General features: G+C 35.5%; 1 protein-coding gene across 50 annotated transcripts in view; it reads right to left on the reverse strand.

Annotated features, from left to right (window-relative positions):
- LOC136853629 (E3 ubiquitin-protein ligase lubel-like) overlaps positions 1-23,132 on the reverse strand; it is a 238,984-nt gene that overhangs the window by 26,365 nt on the left and 189,487 nt on the right. For 27 of the 50 annotated variants that reach the window (XM_067129690.1, XM_067129743.1, XM_067129721.1 and 24 more), the window contains 14 exons: positions 22,385-22,450; positions 18,464-18,538; positions 14,715-15,476; positions 14,144-14,395; positions 9,411-9,473; positions 7,986-8,036; positions 7,064-7,630; positions 6,236-6,576; positions 4,397-4,423; positions 2,985-3,230; positions 2,323-2,520; positions 1,991-2,128; positions 1,507-1,644; positions 157-246 (listed from right to left, as the gene is read on the reverse strand). In XM_067129690.1, the coding sequence (XP_066985791.1) occupies positions 157-246; positions 1,507-1,644; positions 1,991-2,128; positions 2,323-2,520; positions 2,985-3,230; positions 4,397-4,423; positions 6,236-6,576; positions 7,064-7,630; positions 7,986-8,036; positions 9,411-9,473; positions 14,144-14,395; positions 14,715-15,476; positions 18,464-18,538; positions 22,385-22,450 (3,014 nt within the window). The remainder of the gene's footprint in view (positions 1-156; positions 247-1,506; positions 1,645-1,990; positions 2,129-2,322; positions 2,521-2,984; positions 3,231-4,396; positions 4,424-6,235; positions 6,577-7,063; positions 7,631-7,985; positions 8,037-9,410; positions 9,474-14,143; positions 14,396-14,714; positions 15,477-18,463; positions 18,539-22,384; positions 22,451-23,132) is intronic. The other 23 variants (XM_067129483.1, XM_067129673.1, XM_067129474.1 and 20 more) reach the window with 18 other exon arrangements.

Consider the following 23,132-nt stretch of genomic DNA (forward strand, 5'->3'; position numbering starts at 1 on the left):
TCGAGAAATGCTGCAGGGTGACAACCTATACATTTTTAGAAACTTGATAAAGATCTCTAAACTTACATCATATTCTATGAAATAGTGTTTATACTAAGGACGGTAATCCCAAGTTTCTATTATATCATGAAAACTTATTCATAAATTGATATTTACCGTTGCACGGCAGTGTGCGCATGTAACATCTTTGCAATCTGGACATATGAGCTTCCTTGCACGGGGATTTGCAATAAAACCAGATGAACACTGTAAAGGAAAATTAAAGTAATTAGTGGTAGTCTGCAATAAAAACTGCTTGATTGGCACAACATTTCAATAATGCTTTAGAGTTGAGCTGATTCCTGGTCTAGGCCACAAAGTTGCACGTATAAGAAGGAGACGATACTACAAGGAGATCAACACACAATCCAAGTTACTGAGAAGAGTAATGATAAATTTTAACATCCCAAATTATGCTCAATTAACCTTGAATAGATTTATTATATAAAAAGAAACAAATATCAAGGCTGCAAGTCCATATACAGTACTAACGGAAAATATGAAACTACTCATTCATACAGCCAGTGGCGTTCCTGAGGGGGGGGCTGTTTGAAATCGCGCCCCGGGCCCCAAAGTGAGGGGGCCTCAAAATGCGAAATTTAACCATTGCTGCTATGACAGGACAAGCTAAATCCAGTGGCCCCAAAATGGTCAAGAGCCCCATTTATATTTGGACCCGAAATTTGGGGCCCCCTAAAGGGCCCCAATTTCCAATTTTGTGAACAAAAATGTAACAAAAATGTTATGTAGAAGAAATAGTGCTCTCCAGCCGCGCCCCCCCCCCAAATCGTAGAGCCCATTATAGACCTTCTCATACGGATCAGAGGAGGGTGGGTAACGTTGATTGGGGTAAGGGCAGGGCCGATACAAGGCAAATGATTACTGCTTATAGGGGTCCTAATTATCCTCTGAGGGCCCCCATAATTGCCCCATTTGCCCAGATAATACACATTCAAATGATTCAATGAATCTGACCTCCACATCATATGCTCATCAGAGCACATTACTGTTATCCTCATTTTTACCATTTATCATTATGTTTAACTGGATTAAGCGGATCTTCAATTATTCAATGTACACCTAGTTTTAAGAAATAAAATTTCTGAAATTTGCATTTACAAGTGCCTTTAAAATGATCCTACAATTGCTCATATTCTAAAATTTTTCCCGGGGGGGAGGCTCACAGCGCCCCCCCACCAACCCCTCAGCTGTTTTGGCTTGCTTCGCTTGCCTTCCACCCCATAAGAGGGGCCCCAAATGGGACTGTGCCCCCCGGGCCCCAAAATGTCTAGGAACGCCCCAGCATACAGCACATGCAATATTTATCAAATTATGGAATGAGAATCACCGTCTACAAAGCACTTTCGAATGTAAAAATACACATTCATAGTCATAAAACCTCCCAATTACATTTCATTTTATGACAAATTCAAATGTAGCACACAGACTATTTGTTGTTGTTGTTACCTTGTTGCACCAGCGGAAATTAGGATCCTTCATGAGTGTCCAGTCCCTAAGTTTTCTTTGGAACAGTTCGTGGGTCTCTTCATCAATGATGTTCTTGAGCAGGATATCCATATTGTTCAGGTACTCATTAGCTATTTCCTGTAGCAGAGAAAAAGGTGGTAAAAATAGAACAGACTGAATGAGCTCCTTTGCTATGCTGAAACCTTTGGCTGTTATTAAAGAAAATTAAATTTCATTCCACATGGTTGTCCATTTCCGTTATTCTCCATAAGATGGTATCTTACAAGAACATTTTGCTACTGATAAATAAAATAATCTGTAAAAAATATTAAACAAAAATATCTCTAATAGCTACTGAAGTACTATATTTAACGAAAAAATATTAACAAAATATCTATATGTAAGATTAAAATAAAACACTCCCAACACATTGTTTTTGCTTTCTCTACATCTTAAAATCTTCAATTCAAAATACGCGCTTTACCTCACATGCATCCAGATCAGGTTCATTACAAAATGGGCATCTGAGATCACGTATATTCTTGGTCTTGATTTGGAAGGTGAAGTAGGTTTTGGCACATTCCCGGCAGCATCTGTGGGTGCACTGCAGCATTGACACCATCTGCCAACAGAGATGACACAAATAAGTGAAGTCTACTGACATAATAAGTGACCTTTTTAAAAGAGTGGCAGCGTACTGTACCTCTCATAAATAATGACCGAATTATTCTTATTATTTTAACTTTTACTGGCTTAATAGCATCTCTCTCGCTCCTACTTTGTATGTCTATTTGTATCTCTCTTGCACACACTAACCTTTCCCATGGGATACTTCTCGGCGCACAACTCGCATTCTTGCTGTAAGAACTGAATAGCAGTGTAGATGGAAGAGCACTCTTCAGCAGCCTGTAAGGAATCGTACTCATCGAAATTGAAACTCATAAGCTGGGCCGCCAATTCTGCTTTCTCATAACTTCCTGCTTGTCCCTCAGCCAGTAAACGTCGTACTGTTCGCTGTTAAAAGATGAATATAGGAATTAAAGGCATATTAAAACAAACAGGTTCTATAATCATACTACAAGGCAATAATATTATGAAAAATGAATACGAGCTACATACGGATAACAAAAAGGAAATCATCAAGAAATAAGTAATCCAAGGAACCTCAGGTTTTGTATAGTTTAACTGTCGTAACCTCCACATTCCAATAAAGCAGAACCATGAAATAATGATAAACGAGCATTCTTTTGTCTTAGCCCTCTTAAAATATCAGTGGGATATGCCAGGGGGATAATAAGTACGTCCAAGTAAGGATGTCATAACTAATAAAACAAGGGTATCTCTTTAGATTGCTCATAAATTAAACACTGCATGAAGTACCATTCAACAATAAACACATGAAATTCTAATTCTATTGAAAATAAATACCAACGACAAAATCGTTACCCAAAACTGAAAGAAAATTCAAAAGAACCTACATCAAATTTCAACTGTTCATATTCCCTTGAAGGTGGTCGTTCATTTGTAGGAGACCCCTGCAGGACTAAGAGGGGTCCTTTTGGAGGCTGCTCATCCTGAGGGGTTTCTGGAGTATCCGGTCGAGCTTCGCTGTCTTCTTCCATTCGTGCTTCGAGCTGCTTCCTCATCATTTGAATCTGTTCCTTCAGTTCCCGCACTTCCTGGTAATCCGGTTCTTTGCTGTGACGGGCCTTCAGACCCTCAATCTGGCATAAGTACATTTCAGAATGATCAGTTTAACTTATACAACAAAGGGGAACTGTATTTTATTTATTTCTGAAGCATAAAACACTTCTTTGAAGAATCAAGTTTGGACAGCAAAAGGAAAATAATACTGAGAAGGAAAACAGTCTGAAAAATACATATGAGCTACCTTCAAAACATCCCTGAGGTCTACAGTATATGCTGCCACAAAATACATGGACTGAATGAAAAGGATAAACTAAAAAAAAACCAAACACTAAAATAAAAAAATCTCTGTTGGTGAGGTACAATAACTGAATCAAGTAAGCAAAAAACTTACATTCACAACTAGTATCTCTGAAAATCTACAAAACTTGTACGCCACAATCTAGAGCTCTACTTCTTGAAAAATGGACATAACTACAACGAGAAGAATTCCAAAGTTTACTACAAGAATATTTCATTATTAAATCATGTTGCGTAACTATTATAAAGATTAGGTGTCATGTAATCTAAGAATACATATATATAACTTTACAAGAATCTAAAAATACAACAACTAAATACTAAATCTATCTATAGTAAACTATATAAAAAAAACTAGACAATATCAGGTGAATAAATAACGTCTTCAAGATGAGTTCAAAAACCTACTAATGCCTTGAAAAATGACAATTCGTTACCAAAAATAAAATCTAAATACTATTTTTCACAGTAAGTAACTTAAGCTTAAAGAGAATTTGGCAATTAACAGAAATGAGATTTTAAATGATTGAGTCCTATTAAGATCTGTGTTATCACTCACACGTAATGAATTACAGTGAAGTATTTTCTTGGTACAGAATATGATCTCCTCAGAATATTAATGTAATAGAAGCATAAAAATTATTAAAAGCTCTCCATTTCAAAGGAAAATTGCTCAGTAGAAATATGTTGTCCTCAAATATCTACAAAGAACGCACCTTCGTATCCAGTCCGTTCACTGCCAGTTACAAGAACAGCGAAGGACAAACTAGGAATCACTAAAGAGTTAATTCATTTCCAATCTGTGAGTTATTACGCAAGATTACTTCAGTCACCACAATCACCTAAAGTATGAAATCATCACTGCTATAAATAAAATTGCACACTCTAAGCAACTGTCTTTTCACTACGCTACAAAAAGCATAATTTTGTATCCTTTACAAACCTGCAAAAGAAGTTCGGGAATCTGGAGCTAAATAATGCAATGAAAATGAAGATAAAAATGCAAACGTTGATATAAACGATCTCCAAAAATATTCAGTATATAGTATCAGTATCATATTTGTCTTGAACAGATACTAGTATTACGGTATGGTACAATCAGTGATGAATAAACATTAAAAAATCATTTATTCCACAACACACAAAACACTAAACAAAACAGCCCTGTCCAGAATATCAGAAAATGGTTAAAATTTACCTTGGCTATCTTTACAAACAGTCTTTCAAATATTTATCCTACACCTTACAGATATAAAAGCAATATCAGATTTCTTTAGACATCACCAGATCATAAATGTATGAAACCAGCCTTTCCCTTGGTTATAGTGTGCAAGCACAACAGTAAAATTCACATCTAAAGGCTTGCAACGTAAAAAATATCCATCCAAAAGCAACTATTGCGTCACAATATCAAGCATGAAACCAAAGCATCATAACATTGTTAAACTTGACTTCTCTCACTACAAATTAAAAAGTGATTTTGTTGCGCTAATTTTAGTAGTAAAATTTTAATGATGAATCAAGTTGTATGTGCCATGTTCTTAAATAAACGATAATAGAAAATTACTGAATGTTATGACTGCACTGAAAAATAAATCTGAAGTTTAAAATGTCTCATAACTTTAGAGAAATAACCTTTCATTTGCAGGTGAAAATGGCTAGTGGAATCAAGGATTTCACAGTTTGCTATTGCACAAATCACATTCTTTAAAATATATCACAAAATTGAATTTGCAGACGGTTACAATTTACACTTTCACAATTTATATTTTGTTTTTCATAAAATTCCAATTTAACCTATAATGCATACGACAACACGAGCCAGAATGAGATAACATTTTAATTTAAGCCGAAGCTACTATGTCAGCGCAATGCGTATCCAAAGGCCAATTTCTTAATTAATATTTACTACATTTTAAGTAGTTTTGAGTCATAGTGATTACTAAATTTCTCAATGTGCAAGTTTCACAATTTATATCTATATTTTGCAGGAAACAATCTGTGACTTGTTTATAGTTAATTCATTGTTTTTTCCACTATTAGTATTCAAATACTTCATCAGAATGGCTTCTTAATTACTGTAACATAATTTAATTGCAACACCAATTCATCATCTTGACTCGAAAAATACTGAACAGTCAGTAAATATTTATTTCCAGCTAGATCACTGAATGTCGACTGTAGAAAATGCTGTTTACGTACTTTAAACAGCCAATCATATACAAGAATAAAACACCCTTTGATATGAACTGCCATAAACACCAATAAAAACAAAATATCTGAAATGCAGTAATTATCAGATATATGTTCATGTTCAAGCTAAGTAAACAACTAAATAAGATATACGTGTATCTACAAAGCGATGAGTTACTGTACTAACATTCTTGTTTTCTAGAAAAGTACTAATTACGGTAGTAATATTCTTGTTTTCCTGTAAATATCCGTCTAATAATCCACTCATGCACAGTGATAAAATGACCAAGATGAACTCAGAGTCTAAAATTGAAAAACATCTTGATTGCCGATTCAAGTAATAAAGGATATGAACCTTAACGCTATTACATAGAGAGTGAAACGTTAACCATTATTAGGGCTAAATTCATGAATAACAAAAACAAGATATTCAGGTTCTAAGCAATGTAAATCTATATAAGTTTTCACTGAACGATAACATGTGATTAAAAATAAAAAGTCTCATCTCTAAACCCTGAATTTATCTGAATTTCAGCAAGAAGCACTATTAGTTAGTTTGAAGCAAAAAGAAGCATTAGCAAGGTGTTACCTGTACCAAAAGATTGGGTACTTTAAGCCGGTCATCTTGGCTCACCATCTCAGCTTTCTCAGGTCCTTCTTCTTCAGATTCACCGGAAGAACTTGTGCCTACTGATTTCGAAGTGCTCTCTGTTGTCTTCACCACTTCAATGATTGAATAAGATTTGTTATCAGACAATCTGGATGTTTTTCCGGCAGTTTTGCTGACAGTGCTGTAGTCTGCTGATGGCGATCTCTCTTTCGAAGGTTCAGGTACGGCAGCTGGAGTAGGGGAGGGAGTGGCAGCAGACGTAGTTGGTGGAAAGTCATCTCCCGCGGGAGATTCAACAATATCAGCACGACTTGAAGTTCCTGAAAGTAGCACAGTTAGTGTGAAACTGAGGCTGAGTGCCGAGGGTAAACACGTTAAACTTTCGTGTAACTGATACTTGTTAAAAACTTGCTTTCGAACATACTTTTACAAGAAATTTATAAATGTTTCTAATGCAATAGTCTCTATTAAGGCAGCAATAACTTGCACATTTCACATATGAAGAGAAGCCCTTCGGCATAATACATTATATGTAATAATCATTCCTTGTCAACAATAAAAATCTAGATGACTTTACATAAATGCAACATCTATACTTGCAGATCGAATTCCTAGCCTCTGAAACAGTTTACTTCACATGTGACAAAGGTAACAAAGATTTTCCTTATGCGCTGAATGCGACACAACTTTCCTCAAAAGAGACAAGACTATATGATAGTTCCCATAATCCCTTAAGCAAAGTTACGCTTAAAAACAATTACAAGCTACTTGGAAATGACTTTTTTCCATCCAAAAAAATCTTCCCACCTGCAGTTCCACCCCCATGGCTTCTACTCTTCCTTCGCCTTCGTCTTCTCCTTCGTGTACCTGAGGGCCCACTTTTATTTTCGTCTGAGACCTTCTCATCCGTCTTTAGGATGACCTCTTCATAATAAATGACTTCCTCCTCATCGTCATCATCATCATCGCCTTCCTTAACATCTGGTGTAGCTGCAACTGTGGCATCAGTTGTCATTTCCCTCTCCTGAGCGCTTGCTTCACTCTTCTCCTTAACCTCGGCCATCGACTCATAATCATCAGGAGGATGCTTATCAGAAGTAACACCCTCGATCTTAGCACCAGCTTCATTGTAGTAGTTTTTCCCTGTAGCTTCATTATAATAATTCTTAACACCGGACTCATTGTAGTAAGTATTTTGTTGCGTGGCATTGTAGTATCCATGTGGTGTTCCTGGGACACTGTCAGTAGTACTAGATGGTGACTCCTTCGATTTTGCTTTTGCGGTACCCGTTTTAGTCCCTGTAAGCTTACCCAGGGCTTTGGCCACGGGTGATAGTTGTATGACATCCGTGGGGTTGAATGGTAAGAAGAGATCTACAAGAAAGATGTCATGCAAAGCAAGAATGATGGAAGAGTCAAGAAAAGAACTCCAATATTAAACTATACATTCCAAGAGCATCAGGTAAAACAGATTTGCTTAGTGCCAATCTCTATAAGCAGATACGAATAAAATATATGAGAAATATCTGGGGAAAATCTATCAGGCTGAATGAAGAAGTAAAACAAATGCAAACTACGGAGAAAGTATATCAGACCAGTTTAAAGACTCTGTCCTTACTGCACAATTCAATTAAACTGGTTGTTCTGAAACTCAGTGAAACACTCTTACCTATATTATCACAACTACAAGCCAGTTTTATGCATCAAAAACTTTAGTAATCATACTTACTTCTGGAGGCGGATCGTGAGACTCTGGATTCGGTTCTCTCACTCATTTCTTCTGAAATTAAAAGTTAAGTATATCTTAGTTTAACCAGACCACTGACCTGATTAACAGCTCTCCTAGAGAGGGCTGGCCCGAAGGATTAGATTTATTTTACGTGGCTAAGAACCATTTGGTTACCTAGCAACGGGACCTAAAGCTTATTGTGGAATCCGAACCACATTATAGCGAGAAATGAATTTCTGTCACCAGAAATAAATTCCTCTTATTCTTCATTGGCCGGTCGGAGATTCGAACTCGTGGCCAGCAGAGTGCTAGCTGAGAACGGAACCCACTCTCCCAACGAGGAACTATTGAAGATGAAGATAACGAAGTGATATCAAAAGGTTAAAAACAAAAAATACACTAGAACATCTCAGTCTTAAACACTTTCCTGACAGACAACACAACAAACTTTATGATTTTTTCTGATCAAACCGAAGTATATATCCGGAAAACAGTTGCAGTTCAAAAAAAATCATTTTACACGCGACGGTTATTCAAGGAATAAAACACGGTAAATCAAATATGGGTTGAATAGTCAGTAGACTTTTACGGAACTTTGAAACTTTACAAGTAACTTCATTGGGTAATGGAGTATACCCCTAAATAATAAATTCCATATATCAGAATTTAAAATAACAATGGAAATACAAATAAAACTAAAGCCATTACATTTTGGAATATACTATAATTAAAACACAATTTAACCATTTATCATTTGAACATACACATGAAGAAATCACATCCCAGGGCTCGGAAAGCTTTGGAAATAAGTATATTCACGTATACCGATTATCAAATGCAGATTAGTGCATGAACAACGTTACAATTTCAACCCCCTTTTCCTTGTTTTGCACACCTTTAATTACAGACGGCATTTTAAAAAAATTACAAATAAATATGCAATTATTATTTATTGTTCGGCACTATTCCTATTCATAATATGGGCACTGTAAAACGGTCGAAAGCTTCTTTAGAAGAGTTATCAGTTACGCGAAAGAAGCCAATGTTCGCTGGCCCGATCTAAACCCAAATGACCAAAAGTATTCTAAAATAGGAAATGTGTTATAAAACCAACTGCATAACTGGCAAGATGGATAAATCTTTTTCAGATATACAGTATATGTATGTATATATATATATATATATATATATATATATATATATATATATATATATATATATATATATATATATATATATATATATATATATATATATATATATATATATATATATATATATATATATAACAAAAAGAATCAGTGTACGTTCATACCAAATTTACAAAGTAACAAATTAACACAGACTAAAATAGAGAAAGCTATTTACAGAAGCAGCACAGCATTTAGAGAAAGAGAGGGTGTATGATCACCTTCAGGGACTCACCTTCTTCAGGTATTGTGTCTAAAGTTCGAAGGTGATCCTCGTCATCTGAGTCAGACACAGTCACTATGGGGATGTAAGTAGAACAAGTAAAAGAAAGGTAAGTAAGCAGAAATGAGTAAACAACGGAGCATTTGAGCTTTAATTGAAAGACAAGCTTCGACTACTTAAGAGCAAAAATAAATTTTATAGAGGAGTGAATTAATGAAGCAAAAATGACAAGCATAGCAGAATCAACAGTATAAAGTCATTAAGTTTTCAGTCGTAAGTGTTTAACATATTTTTTAAGAATGGCCATATACCGTTATTTCAGAAAAAACTTATCATTTGGAAATGAAATATCAAATTTGAAATAAGAAAAAAATGTGACATTTACATCTCAATAATTCCTACCACTAAATTACAGATCCCCCTCTCAGTCATAGAGAAGTAAAACTGATTGATGCTCAGGTTAATCAAAGAACCATTATTATTGTGTTTGCAGATCCACGAATGAAAAAAAAACATAGTACTTTAAATTACGCATATGATGTCCAGTGAGTAATGAACCATTCGAATCATGCATACAAGCACTCCTCAGATAAATAGGATCAAGTCAGAAGAATCTGCAATGAGAAGGCATTCATTCCCACATTGCTTTGTAGTGAAAGCATTAAGATGCCAGTGCAGACAGAATGACAAATATAGCACTGGCCCTACAGTACTTCTCCCTCCCCATTCACTTGCAGTTTTTCCAGGTTCCCTCAGAAGGACTAAATCCTGAACATCATACACACTACATGCGAAAATCCCTTACGTCCATTTCAGTCAGCTTACGGGTTATATTGTTTTTATTGCTTTCTTTTAACCTGCAGTCAGCGGTCAAATAAAAGTCTCCTACAATTGGATTGGTGTACATCTTCTAACTTATGAATTTTTCTATTATGCATTTACACGTTGCTATTTTCTTGATATTCCATCATTAACTACCTCTAATCTTCATATAAAATTGAAATATATTATTGTCAAGGGTAAAAGCAGGGCGAAGTGTAGTGGCAGATTGAACCACAGGCAAGTTGGCTCTTTCTTTCAGGTGTAGATGTGAAAGTCGGGGGGACCTATGCTTAATGTTGGGTCAGTAACACACCTTTGAATGTTGAATTGACATCCAAGTCACAAACACGTGCATACATGTGTATGCATGAAAGTAAAGTAAACATATAATACAAGTACTGAATGTGCATGAGTACACACACATTTTTATGCATATATAAATACAAACATACACTTAACATGCGTGCGTGTGTGTCTGTGTGTGTGTTCTTACTCACAAATCAGTGGTATGGCTATGGGCTCTCCACTTGGACCCATCTTCGCCGATATCTTTAAGTGCTCTCTGGAAGAGCACGTGCTTGATACTAATCTCCTTAGTTGCCATCCACTATTTTATATGCGGTATGTAGACGACACGTTTACACTTTTCAGAAGTCAGTTTGACGCCGAGAGGTTTCTAACTTTCATCAGTTCATTTCACCCTATATTAAATTCACGATTGAACACGAGACTAACAACCAGTTACATCTTTTAGATATTTTAATAACACGATCCTCTCAAGGCTTCGCTACTTCTGTTTTTAGAAAAAAAAGACATTCACTGGTCTTGGTACAAATGTTTATAGTTGTTGATCTCTTGATATTAAGACTAACTCCGTATTAATCATGCTTCACCGAGCCTTCGCTTTATCCTCTAGTTGTCAAGCTTTCCACAATGAGATCACGTTCTTGCAAAAATACTTTAACAGCAACTGCTTTCCCACCCACTTACTCTCCAAACACGTCTCCAAATTTTTAAATAATATTTTTTGTTCCGCGTCATTCCTAAATTACCTTTCTATTCCAGTCTTCCTTTTATTCACGATACAACCTTTTATAAAGAACTGCAATCTTTAATGTCCCGTCATCTCCCTGCCGTGAAAATCAAAATTAAACCCACAAACCCACAGAATATCGGTAGCCTTTTCAGTTTAAAAGACCGTTTGGCTCCATTAATGAACACGAGTGTTATTTATTAGTTTACTTGTCCTCGATGGATCGACGCATAGGTTACTTGAGGTCCGAATCGACATCACAGAGCTGTCAGCTATAGAACTGGCACTAAACTTTCAAATCCCGAATTTTCCAACATAAGGGATCATGCCGATAAATGCAAATATTCCATTCAGTACAATGACTTTAAGGTTTTGGGCAGAGCCTCCAACCATAGGCTTTTAACAATTATTCACATTTTTTAGCTGTGTTTGTTTTATTATAACTTATATTGTGTATTTTAATATTTGTCACTTAATTTTATTGTACTAATTAGGCATTATTACTTTGTAGCATGAAAATGATGCCTGCTGGTTGGCTTCGAAACGTTCCAACTGAATAAACATGATTTTCTTGACCTGTTGGTGTGCTTCCCGTGCCTTCATTCTATTTATATATACATACAAACACACACACACACATGTATATACTCGTATATATAGTAGATGTGTGTGTTAATTGACTGGATGAGAGAAATTAATAAAAAGGAACATTAATAAAAAGGGCAAAATATATAACCGTAAGTTTATAAGTATAAGGATTGTGGATAGAGTGCAAAGAGAATGATTTTTATAGATGATACAATAGTAGTTACTGAAAATAGAGAGAAGATTTAGAGATGATTAAAGAATTTGAGAGAGCGTGTAAGCACTGAAAGTTGAAATGGGATGTTAGAATGAGTAACGTTATGGAGATCAACAGAATCCAAGATGGTGGAGCAATGAATAGTAGCAATGCTGGAGGTAGAAAGGAAATGGCATATTAGCAAACGTACTTGAGGGTTACTGTAGCAGATGATGACAGGAAGAGAAAAGAGATGCATCGCAGAGCAGGTGAAGCAAGGGAGGTGACAAATTATTGAGTTAACTCTCCCTTTCGAAAATAAGGTTTATTTGGTAAATGCAATTGCAAGAGAATTCTGGGGAAGCTGTTGAATAGAATTATTTGTACACTGTACGAGGAGGAAGAAGGTTTGAAATGTTGAGAGATGTAAAGATGTGAGAATCTGGTTAAAAAAAAGGTTACCATCGATAAAAAAAAAGTGAATTACTGGTCTGGGTGATTTGGTGGTCATTTATAGGACGACTTGTCTGTCAAGTTTATACAATTAAAAATCATTTTTGGGTAAAAAGAGAGGCCAAGAAGTGAGGGTTAAATGGGAAGGAAGAGGTTCTGGAACAATGAGCCTTAATATTTGAGATAGAAAAGAGTGTCGCATTGCTACTATGTTTTCTGTACTGATGTGTGAAACAGCTGACACTGTGGAAGTTTTCTGTACTGGGGTTCATCCTTAATTAAAAAAATTAAAGGATAATTGTTACTGAGTTCTCTCATCAGCCACTCCATGTCAGGAAAAAGGTTTGTTCATATATATGTATATATATTTATATATATATATATATATATATATATATATATATATATATATATATAATATATATATATATATATATATATATATATATATATATATATATATATATATATATATATATATATGTGTGTGTGTGTATATACAGATATATACAGGTAGTCCCCAGTTATCGACAGTCTTGGTTATAGGCAATCCGGTTTTATGGCGCTTGTCTAGTGACAAAAATCGGCGATTTTCTGCGCCGATTTCCGCTCATCGGCGCCGATAATCGGGTATTGGCGCTGATATATACCTAACAGACGTGTCAATCTCTGGTTATCGGCGCCGATAAGTGCCGAGATTCGGTTATCGGCGATTTTTGCTTATTGTCACACCATCAGAATGGAACCCCTGCCAATAAATGGGGACTGCCTCTATATATATATATATATATATATATATATATATATATATATATATATATATATATATATATATTGTATATAACACCATAGTTCCTACAGTAGATTCTGGTAAGTTATTTTCTCACTGATGATGTGAAGCTGTCTCCTTGGTGTCGAGTCTTATAACTATTAATGGTAGGGTGTAACCTCTAAAAGCTGGGCTTGAAATTTCATCCAAAGGATGTTTGGAATTCTATGGAATTTCCACCTTTTGCAGTTCATTAGAAGTCTAGCTGATATGGAGTGTGAAGTGGTACACACATTAAAAGGCTAGTGATTTATTGTGGCAAAACAGATTTGAAATTGTAAGTTATTCACGACAGTCACAAACCGAATTTCCTAAAGGTCAGAGGTCATGTCAAATAAGATGAGTAAAATTGTGAATTTCATAACCAGGAGATTATAACGAAAATGCATTATCAGCAAACTCAATGGGAAATAAAAATAAAAATAAAAGTTCTTTAATTTCCAATAACTAAAGATTTAAAAAATGTGTAATCCCATTCCACCTAATACAGATCTTTGATACCACTCCTACAACAGTCTTAAATTCGGCATATATTTCAGTATTCTTGAACAGAAAAAGAATTATGATCAGAATGATGCCAAATAATTTAAATCCTATAGTTCTCGGTTATACTATTTAATATATAGAAACTGTCTTCGTTCTTCATAAGAACGACTTGCACTCAAAAACATTAGTAGACGGCGAAATAATTACGTTCATAGTCATATAACACATATTAACAATAAACGGTTAAACTTTAGGAACATAGAATACGGATATCTGTTCCGAGCTTTAGTACTTGTTTTAGATATACCCTATAATCTATACATAAAAAAATATTGCTTTACCTTGCCCCGTAGTGTCCTCTTCCCCTTCAGAGGGTTCGGGAGTGGTTAAAGTGTTTTCTTGACCCTCAGGAGTAACTGACCTACTTAGTGACTCCCGGGCAGACGTTTCTCTAGCCATGGCCTTAGCAATAGCCTTGCCAACGATGGCCGAAGCCTTCTGGACCGTTACGGGTCCCGTGCGTGTCTGAGCCATCCCCGGCTCATCCAAAAGATGGCGCTCTGGGCTCTGCTTGCCTTGATCATCTTCAGTATCTGGAAAACAAAACAACATGAATTCAGATAATTGGCTGGTCTTATGTTACTGACTTGTTAGTATGAATAAAAAGCATAGAACAAAGCGAAAGGAAAGTTGCTGGATAAGGCACTGGCAAAATTAAGAAAAAATAGTTCCAATGGAAGGAAAACAATTCTTAGAATCGAAGTATAAGACTGAAAATTTAGTGCTGATTCATTCCTCATGATCTTGCAATTGGTTTGAGGGGGGAATGAGGCATGAGGATGCGGTCATATTAATTATGAAGGGACCACAATTACACCTCTCAGGTAAAACACCACCGCCATATCTCATTACCTTCAGACTTCCCCTTGGCTGATGAATCTGCATCTGCTTCCAAGTTACTTTCGGCTATGTCTTTGCTTTCATCACGCTTTACATTCTCGTCAGTAGCGGCATCTTGGTCAACGTCACCTGTTTGTTCTTGATTAGCAGCATTCAACTCCTCGTGTTCAGCAGCTGGGACCTGGGCAGTCTGTATGACCTCGGACTTGACATTGATGCTTGCAGCGCTCAGAGAGAGACTCAGTCTTCCAGTGGTAATACTGACCGACTCTTCTTCGTCACTGACTTCGTAGTCCTCTAATAACAAAGAATTTCTAGCCGAGGCAGGAGCAGATTTACTCTCTGGCTGATTACCAGCTAATCGCTCTTTCTCCTCAAAAGGAGTCGCAATCGATTCATATCCATCGGGGGTGCAAAGATCCTGGAAGGGCTTCTGATGAGCGAAGGAGGCTTGCCCCTTCTCTGTGGTGTGTTCGGAGATTTGGTTTTGAGTCGAGAGGCTGACATGCAGTGTGCTCGAGTATTTCCTCGCCTTCTTTGATGCAGCCTTAGGATTAGGGGTGGACTTTCCATTCAGCGCCACCAGTGGCTTTGGGTCGGAGTTCGCTCGACTGTTAGCTGAAGAAGTATCATAATTTGAGGATATGAAAGATGAAGGCTTATAAGGTGTGGTCTCTTCCCCAGGGGTAGCAGGGGTAAGGCGCCCCTCAGAATACTCTGATACAGAAAGGTCAGCGTAGTGAGTGAAAGCCTTGAGAGGGTGCACCACCACATCTGTGGGGGGACAGATGTTCCCTCTGTTAAAAAGATTACAGTCTACAAGAGTTCCGAGTAGGCTCTCTACTACATGCAACCCAGAGTGGAAATAAAGAAAAGAAAAATAAAGGCTTTATCGGAACAGAACAATGAAGATATGGACGATGGAGTGAAACACAGAGAGACAGGAGCAATTTTATAACATTAGTGGCCCATGCAAGGGAAAAGGACATTTAGCTCTGACACTTTTCATAGAAAAGATGCACTGAAACACCACTTCTTTGAACGAGCAACTTCTAATATAATGACTCATCATGGGCACAGTATATCAACACATGAAAGTTCTCTATAATGGTGTTACTATGAAGAACTACTGAATATAACTGCTCTGGCACAGTCAATAAGAAATGAAAGAAATTGGTGGAAATAAAGATACACTACTACTACTGGCAAGTATACAGAAAGGTGAAATTGCCGACATGTGTCTCAGAAGAGAATTCATGTGAGGGAAAGCAAGTAGAAAGTATGAGATAAAACCTAAAAAAATAGCATTAAGGGAAAGGCGTCAAAAACTGTTTTCAGGTCATAATTAATAACAGATGTACGGATAGGAAGTACTGTATAATGGAAAATGATACCGTATGAAGACCGTAATTCAAAAAGATAGTGAGGTGAAAAGTTCACTGAAAACACGCTATATTAAAACATGCGTTGAAAGACAAATGCCAAGTGCTTAACTGGACAAAAGTAAAAGTTTTGAAAAATAAAAATCCTAAAACATTTAGCTCACGCAGTGTATACATTAGGTACATTATGCAAAAAACACGAAACAATACAAGGTTTTGAAGAGAGAGAGAGAGAGAGAGAGAGAGAGAGAGAGAGAGAGAGAGAGAGAGAGAGAATGTTACACAGGAAGATAATAAAAAAGCCGAAATTATGGAATCCATTATTTTCACTTACATACAAACAGCAGAGGTAAAGGAGATATTTGGAACTAAACGCCAGACAATAATCTAACAGAAAAATCTGAGGGAAACCAAACAAATTACTAAAGGCAATGTCGAGTTTTGCAGGAGAGAGAAAATATATTAAGAAAAGAAATATGCATAAGAAAATATGTATATGTCAAAAAATATACTGTGAAAGTTAGGGAGTGTATTAAAGACTTGCTAAAGATGAAATATCAAAGTATTCCTACAAAAGAAAGAAAACAGAAAGAAAAAGTAAAACTATATCAAAAAGGTGGTTATATTAAAGTTATACTTGCATATATAAGAAAAAAGAATCTGGTAGAAATCTAACGCACTCTGGAAGCAAAAATCTGCATTGACCCTATCACTGTCTTACGAATCCTTCTCTTTAAGACTAAATCAATATCAACAGCTGTAAACGGAAATTCAGAATAAAAACTAAGGTTTCCATATTATTTTGTGTAGGCATATATATATGTATATATATTATATATATACAGTATATATATATATATATATATATATATATATATATATATATATATATATATATATATATATATATATATATAATTTTGTCTTGAGTTTGAGCGTGTATGTGTGCTATCTTTACTCAAGAGTTTATACTTTCCAAGTTAGAGAGCAGGACGAGAACAATTCCATTAACAGTAAGAGTATATAATTTAAACCATTAGGAGATGACAAGTTTTCCTACGGTATCGCTAGAACAGCGTTTTTCCCCGAGAAGAACATCCTAGTTGGGGAAAGTAAATGCCAAAAGGTTACCTTTTTGAAGAGAGCACTTGATCTAGTCAGTCTTAGTACAAATTCAACTGCATCTTCTATGAAGAAGTGAAAAGATCCACGAGAAAGGCGAGCAATCAGTGAAAAAAGGGGTATAGTGAGACACTCCAAATCACCATATCTTCACACTGTCACTGTCTTATAAGTAAATAAGTCCATGACTCCATTAATAAACTTCATTGCTCATTTGGCCATGCATGTTTAGGTCACAGAGATAAGCTTAAGAGTGAACACAAAAGAAAAGAATTTTATTGATAAGTTATTTTACTGCTACGAGCTGTGCTTGAGCTACAACAGAAACAGAAATATTACAAGAAAAATCACAGAACAGAAATATTACAAGAAAAATTACAGAAGTTCAACACCATTACTCTTATGCCATGGTAAAGCCGCTTGAGAATACCTTCGTGAATGTCTAAGCATGCAACTTACACTTATTTTATGAGATTTCATCTAAACAGCATTGAGAAAATAAATTCCTTTCACTCAATGGTTCAGAGAATCCTTATATATTCCTCAACCATATTACTCAAGTTAGAATATTCTACTCGTCCTTATTGTCAGGCTTTTAAAGCAAGTTAAAAAAAATGGCGATATTCGCTAAAACTTGCTTAGCTCCTTCAATAAAAATAGATGAAGGAAAATTTATTAAGTGTCAAGTGAATTCAAACGAAGAAATTTTTTTAAATTTCCATAATAAGTAACATTAGTACAACAGAATACAGCATTACCATTATTATCATTTTTTACTTTGTAAACATTCATTTTTATTAGGGGCAAGTAATAACCTCACTCCTTTCGTATTATAACCATCATTTTTACTATGATAGTCGTTTTTCTCAGGTTCTGATTATCTACCGTATTTAAAATCAACACTGCAGAGTGAAATAAATGACCTGCAAGAAATCATTATAATGTTTTTGAAACCAATGATTGGTGAAAATTCGGATACTAATTCTACTATATCGTGATTAGTCTAAAGGTTACCTGAGAGCGGAAAAAAAGAATATACAACCGAGTTTTACTTTTGAAAGCAATGAGTACAACTGCTTTCAGGGAAACTACATGAATTTCCAGAGAGAGAGAGAGAGAGAGAGAGAGAGAGAATCACTAAAATGGATGACCTTAGCTTGTAATGGCAAGAATCCTTATAGGAGGCATAAAGTTCTGCAGCAATCAAATGGGCCTTAAAATTGATATTATGTGCCAACTGAAAACTTCAAAACCTACCTTCCTTCCTCACGAACTGAAGCTCTTCAAATTGATCGTCGTTCTGAACCTCGTCGTCTACTTCCTCACCTTCGCCTGGGTGCACAGAGAACACACAGTCATTTATTAGCCAAAGGCAACAAGACCAAAGCCCATGCCATCAATCGAAGCGGACTTGAGAATCTCTTTGATTGGCTAGTTACTCTTTTTCCGCCAAATATCGGGCAATTAGTGAGACACAACTAACCAATCACAGTTCTCATGAAGGCATACTGTTATTATTAACAGAACTTATTTAAAGGACGTTTACTTATAAGGAGTCTTTTAATAGCAAGGTAATGGGAAACTCTGTTCTTGACATGTAACTTTTGGACAAAATTTGATGCATTTTGGATTTATTCTTTTTAAGAAAATAATCAGTAACGCCACTTGTGATTAACGTATTATAAATATATGTAATTATATACTCTCATACTTTGAACGCAGGAATTTTCTAAAAGTCATGTACGTAAATATCAAGTACTGCAAAACAAATGCTCCATACATACACAATAGACACAGAAACATGAAAAGACGAAACACAAAGGAACATTAAACTAGGAAGGAAGGTTCTTTAATATCTAGTTGACTTACATCTTAAGATTTAAGATAAGAAGTCACTGAAACAAAAAAAAATGTGCATCCAGTTCAAGGCTCATAAAATGGTAAATGTTTTCTAAAGCAACAATAAACTGGATATAAAAGCTACCTGGTTGGTTGGTTGGCTTACGTACATTCATACATACAAACACACACACACACACATATATATATATATATATATATGTATATGTATGTATATGTATATATATATGTATATATATATATATATATATATATATATATATATATATATATATATATATATATATATATATGTATATATATTTTATATTTAGTATATGGATTTGTATCGGATAACATACTGAGCTCTTAACTTCTCAATTCCCTCACTTCTAAAGATAAGTTTCCCACTGTTAATTGAATTACGAACTCATTAGGAATGGAACTGAAGTTCGGGCCAGCGAGTTTATCGCAATAACCAGAGAACTTTGGAGGTACAGCGATAAAAGAACATTCACTGACCTCAGTTCGACTCCTGAGGTGGAATTGGATGTCTTCATTTCTTTTCCGAGTTCTAATTCCATGGTTTTCAATATTAACAAATATTAGCAAATTCAGAAGCTAGGATTTCGTTGGGTTGGCTGCTGATTTGCATGCAGCTCTGGTAAATGCTACCAGCAAAATGATAGTAATTTTAAGGAGAATAATCAATCCTTAATTTGACAAAGACGCCAAAAACTTGTAATAAACCATAAAAGGAAAAACAAGATATTTGATATCCATACAAAAGCTTTTGGAAAAACACATTGATTGTTTGCATAACAATATTCATAAACACTTGGACATTATAACACAAAAAGTAAAGCTGGCCAATGAAAATGAAAGGATATGTAAAGAAGAAAAAGGCAGTTTTTGTATTATTGCCAACATGCAAGGAGAGAGCCTTTGCGAAAGTTGATAAGTCCAATACTGCCAACATTTTGTCCAAAAGTGCAAATAAAGATACAGGCATGGTTGATATAAAAGGCATATTTAATATATTGCAAATAAAAAGTAACTATGAGCATAAAAAGATGTTACTGCAAAGAAAAGAAGAAATTCAAATAATCTAAAGTAACATGAAGTATTCAAAATCCTCTTTAAGGTCTGTGCTTAGCTGTAAATGTATTAATGTTCGCATAAAATTAAATTCCTGTTTCAACATACAAATGATAAACGCACCGCACCAAGATAGTTGTTAAATTTTCATTTTTTCAGTTATCAAATTGCAAGTGATGAAAAAAATTATGAAACATATATGCTTATATTCGTCTCACATCACTGAGCGGGTTTTCAAACTTTTGATCCTAACGTGCCGAAAAATGTAACTTTCATAAAAAGTCGTAAGACCTGAGTTAGAGCCGTAACAAGGTGTCTAAAAAGGATATGGTAAGGAATTTACGGCAAATCCTTAAAAAGATGTCAGTGAACATCTTTTAGAGTAGCATCTGTACCACAGGAACTGATAGACACTGGATTTCAGATGGACAGCAGCTGGAAAGTCTTTTGATAGGAATAATCTAACTTGGGGTTTTCGACAGATCAAAGTTCTGCCAGACCATCCTAGGGTGTAGGAACAATGCTCTAATCCAGTCCAAGTACTTTGCATAATAAGCTTAAATTACAAAAGCAAAAAAGACTACTATATGCAAAGAGACAAGTACATCGGTGCACAGTCACCATGATTTTCTTCATACACAAAACAGTATCGTTCACTTAGAAACATGGAATCATTTTTTATTTATACAATAGACTTACATCTCTATTTATTTCACCCTGAAAGGAAAAAACTTAATTACTGAATAATAGAAAAATGCAAAATTCATACGCCAAACTATCAGATTTATTGCTACATATTTTAACTAAACTACACTTAGTAAACGAGAAAAGCTAATTTATGCGTACAATTAAAAAGAAATAATCAAATGCTAAATTTCATCTACTCTAGATTGTTAGGTAGTAGAAAACATTGTCTTGACATGTTAAAACTTATCATGCTCGCTAAAGGGAGTTACTCCTCTGAGGTGTTGCTCAATTAAGGGCAATGTATATGATCCCTGTTTTCATGACGGCAATATATTTAGCAAATAATAGTCTTAAATATTAAGGAGAACTTAAATCCTATATGTCACAGAGAGAGAGAGAGAGAGAGAGAGAGAGAGAGAGAGAGAGAGAGAGAGAGAGAGAGAGAGAGAGAGAGAGAGAGAGACGCAGTTACTTATGCATGACGGGTTCATTTAAAGTCGCACATCAAAGCAACACTCATTCATCTTTAAGATCCGGCTGATTCCAGAAATATTTTATGATCGCAAATAACTAATTTCAGTGACATATCCAGCTCAGGTCGATTAGAATAGAGCTGAAAAATAGTTACATAATAGCTGAAGAGAGAGGGAAAAGACAAACGGGGCACAGAAGAAAAGTCAAGTATGGGGGTGAATAAACTACTGCTTTTTAAGACCTATTTAGAATTCGGATAAACTAACGTTAATTAATAGTCCGACGTCATCCACTGAGATATGCCGTCACTATAGAAACTTTCAGAGGAAATGTGTCATCACGAAAACAAAAAAGCGGGGAAGTAATACATAACACAGAGCTGTTTATAAAGTCCTATAAAGAAACAAGCAAGAACCAAACCCCCCCCCCTCCTTTTTTTTTTAAAGAAAGTGCTTATAAAAGAGACATCTGATTTATCGTAAATACTGATAGGGAAATACTGTAGTGTAAACAAAGCTTTCGGGGTAAAATCACAAAGATTTTAGCTTTCTTGCCTTGAATAATTTCAGAAAGAAAGAGGTCAAGCGACGATGAAAACCTTAACGCTATTTAATCACCAATCAATCATTTTGGACTTTATTATTTCTATATATTTAACTTAGACTCAAGAAATCTGCCTGATCTCATATTAAACCGAGATATCTCAGATACAAGGAAGACTGGAATTTTATTCGTTTTGGCAACATCATACACATCTCTAATTCTTCGTAATTAAAAAGAACAAGCATTCTGTGACGATATAGTAGTAGTAGTAGAAGTAGTAGTAGCAGTAGTAGTATCAAACCCAATAGCAGTATCAACAGTAGTGGTTACAGTGCAGGCAGATGTAACTGTAAAAGTAGTACACAAAATATGTACTATGTGTGGCGTAGTTCAGTATGAGATAAAAAGTAAAATAAAAAGAAAAAAAAAAGACCGATAAATACTAATAGTAGTATAAACTCCCACAGTAGCAGGCGGGCAGGCAAAGCATCAAGAGCAGCACAAACAAAAGAGCATCGGTAGAAGCAGAGTGCCGACCTGACTGTGGATCGGAGAAAGCTTCCACGGGGTCTGAGTCCCCGTCGGCATCGGAGTAGACAGCGTCTGCGACCACCACCAGGAAAGGGAAGGCAGCAAGGAAACACCCGAAGAAGCAAGTGAGTAAAGAGAGCGATAAGAAAAGGAATGAAAGGGCAAGGCTGAAGGGCGCATCTGGGGAAAACGAAAGGGGATACGAAGAATTTTGAAATGAATCACTCAGGAAGTTTTACCTTTTCGTTTTGTTTTTCAAAAGCCATTTCATTCGACACAAAAAAATCGCAGTATTCTGTATATAACAGAGTCTATTTCATATCATATCTTCCCTTGTTTTTCATTAATTTCAGTATATATCACGTTCAAAGTATTCTTACCCAATGCCTTAAATCCATGCAGATATAGAAGCGATAGTTTTACAAGCATTTGAAGAGGAACGGTTAATTCAGCCTACGTACAGCATTACTTGACTTTGAGTAACCTAGTAATTAACTGAAACTGAGTCATGATTTATCAGCGATAGAAAGCTAACAGATATTTGACCTGAATAAGAGAAGACAACGAATTAATGACAGAGATGTGTCAAATAATATGGCCTCGGTGACATCTTTTCATTCGTGCAATAAAATGAGGGTCAGCACCAAATTCAACTGTTAACACGAACGAAAGGATTTGGAATGAACGAAGGATATTGAGAATGAATTGTTGTCTTGAAGAATTATTATGATGAGGATCAAAGAAAATGCTCATG

This window comes from Macrobrachium rosenbergii, chromosome 3, assembly GCF_040412425.1.
Source record: "Macrobrachium rosenbergii isolate ZJJX-2024 chromosome 3, ASM4041242v1, whole genome shotgun sequence".
NCBI lineage: Eukaryota > Metazoa > Arthropoda > Malacostraca > Decapoda > Palaemonidae > Macrobrachium > Macrobrachium rosenbergii.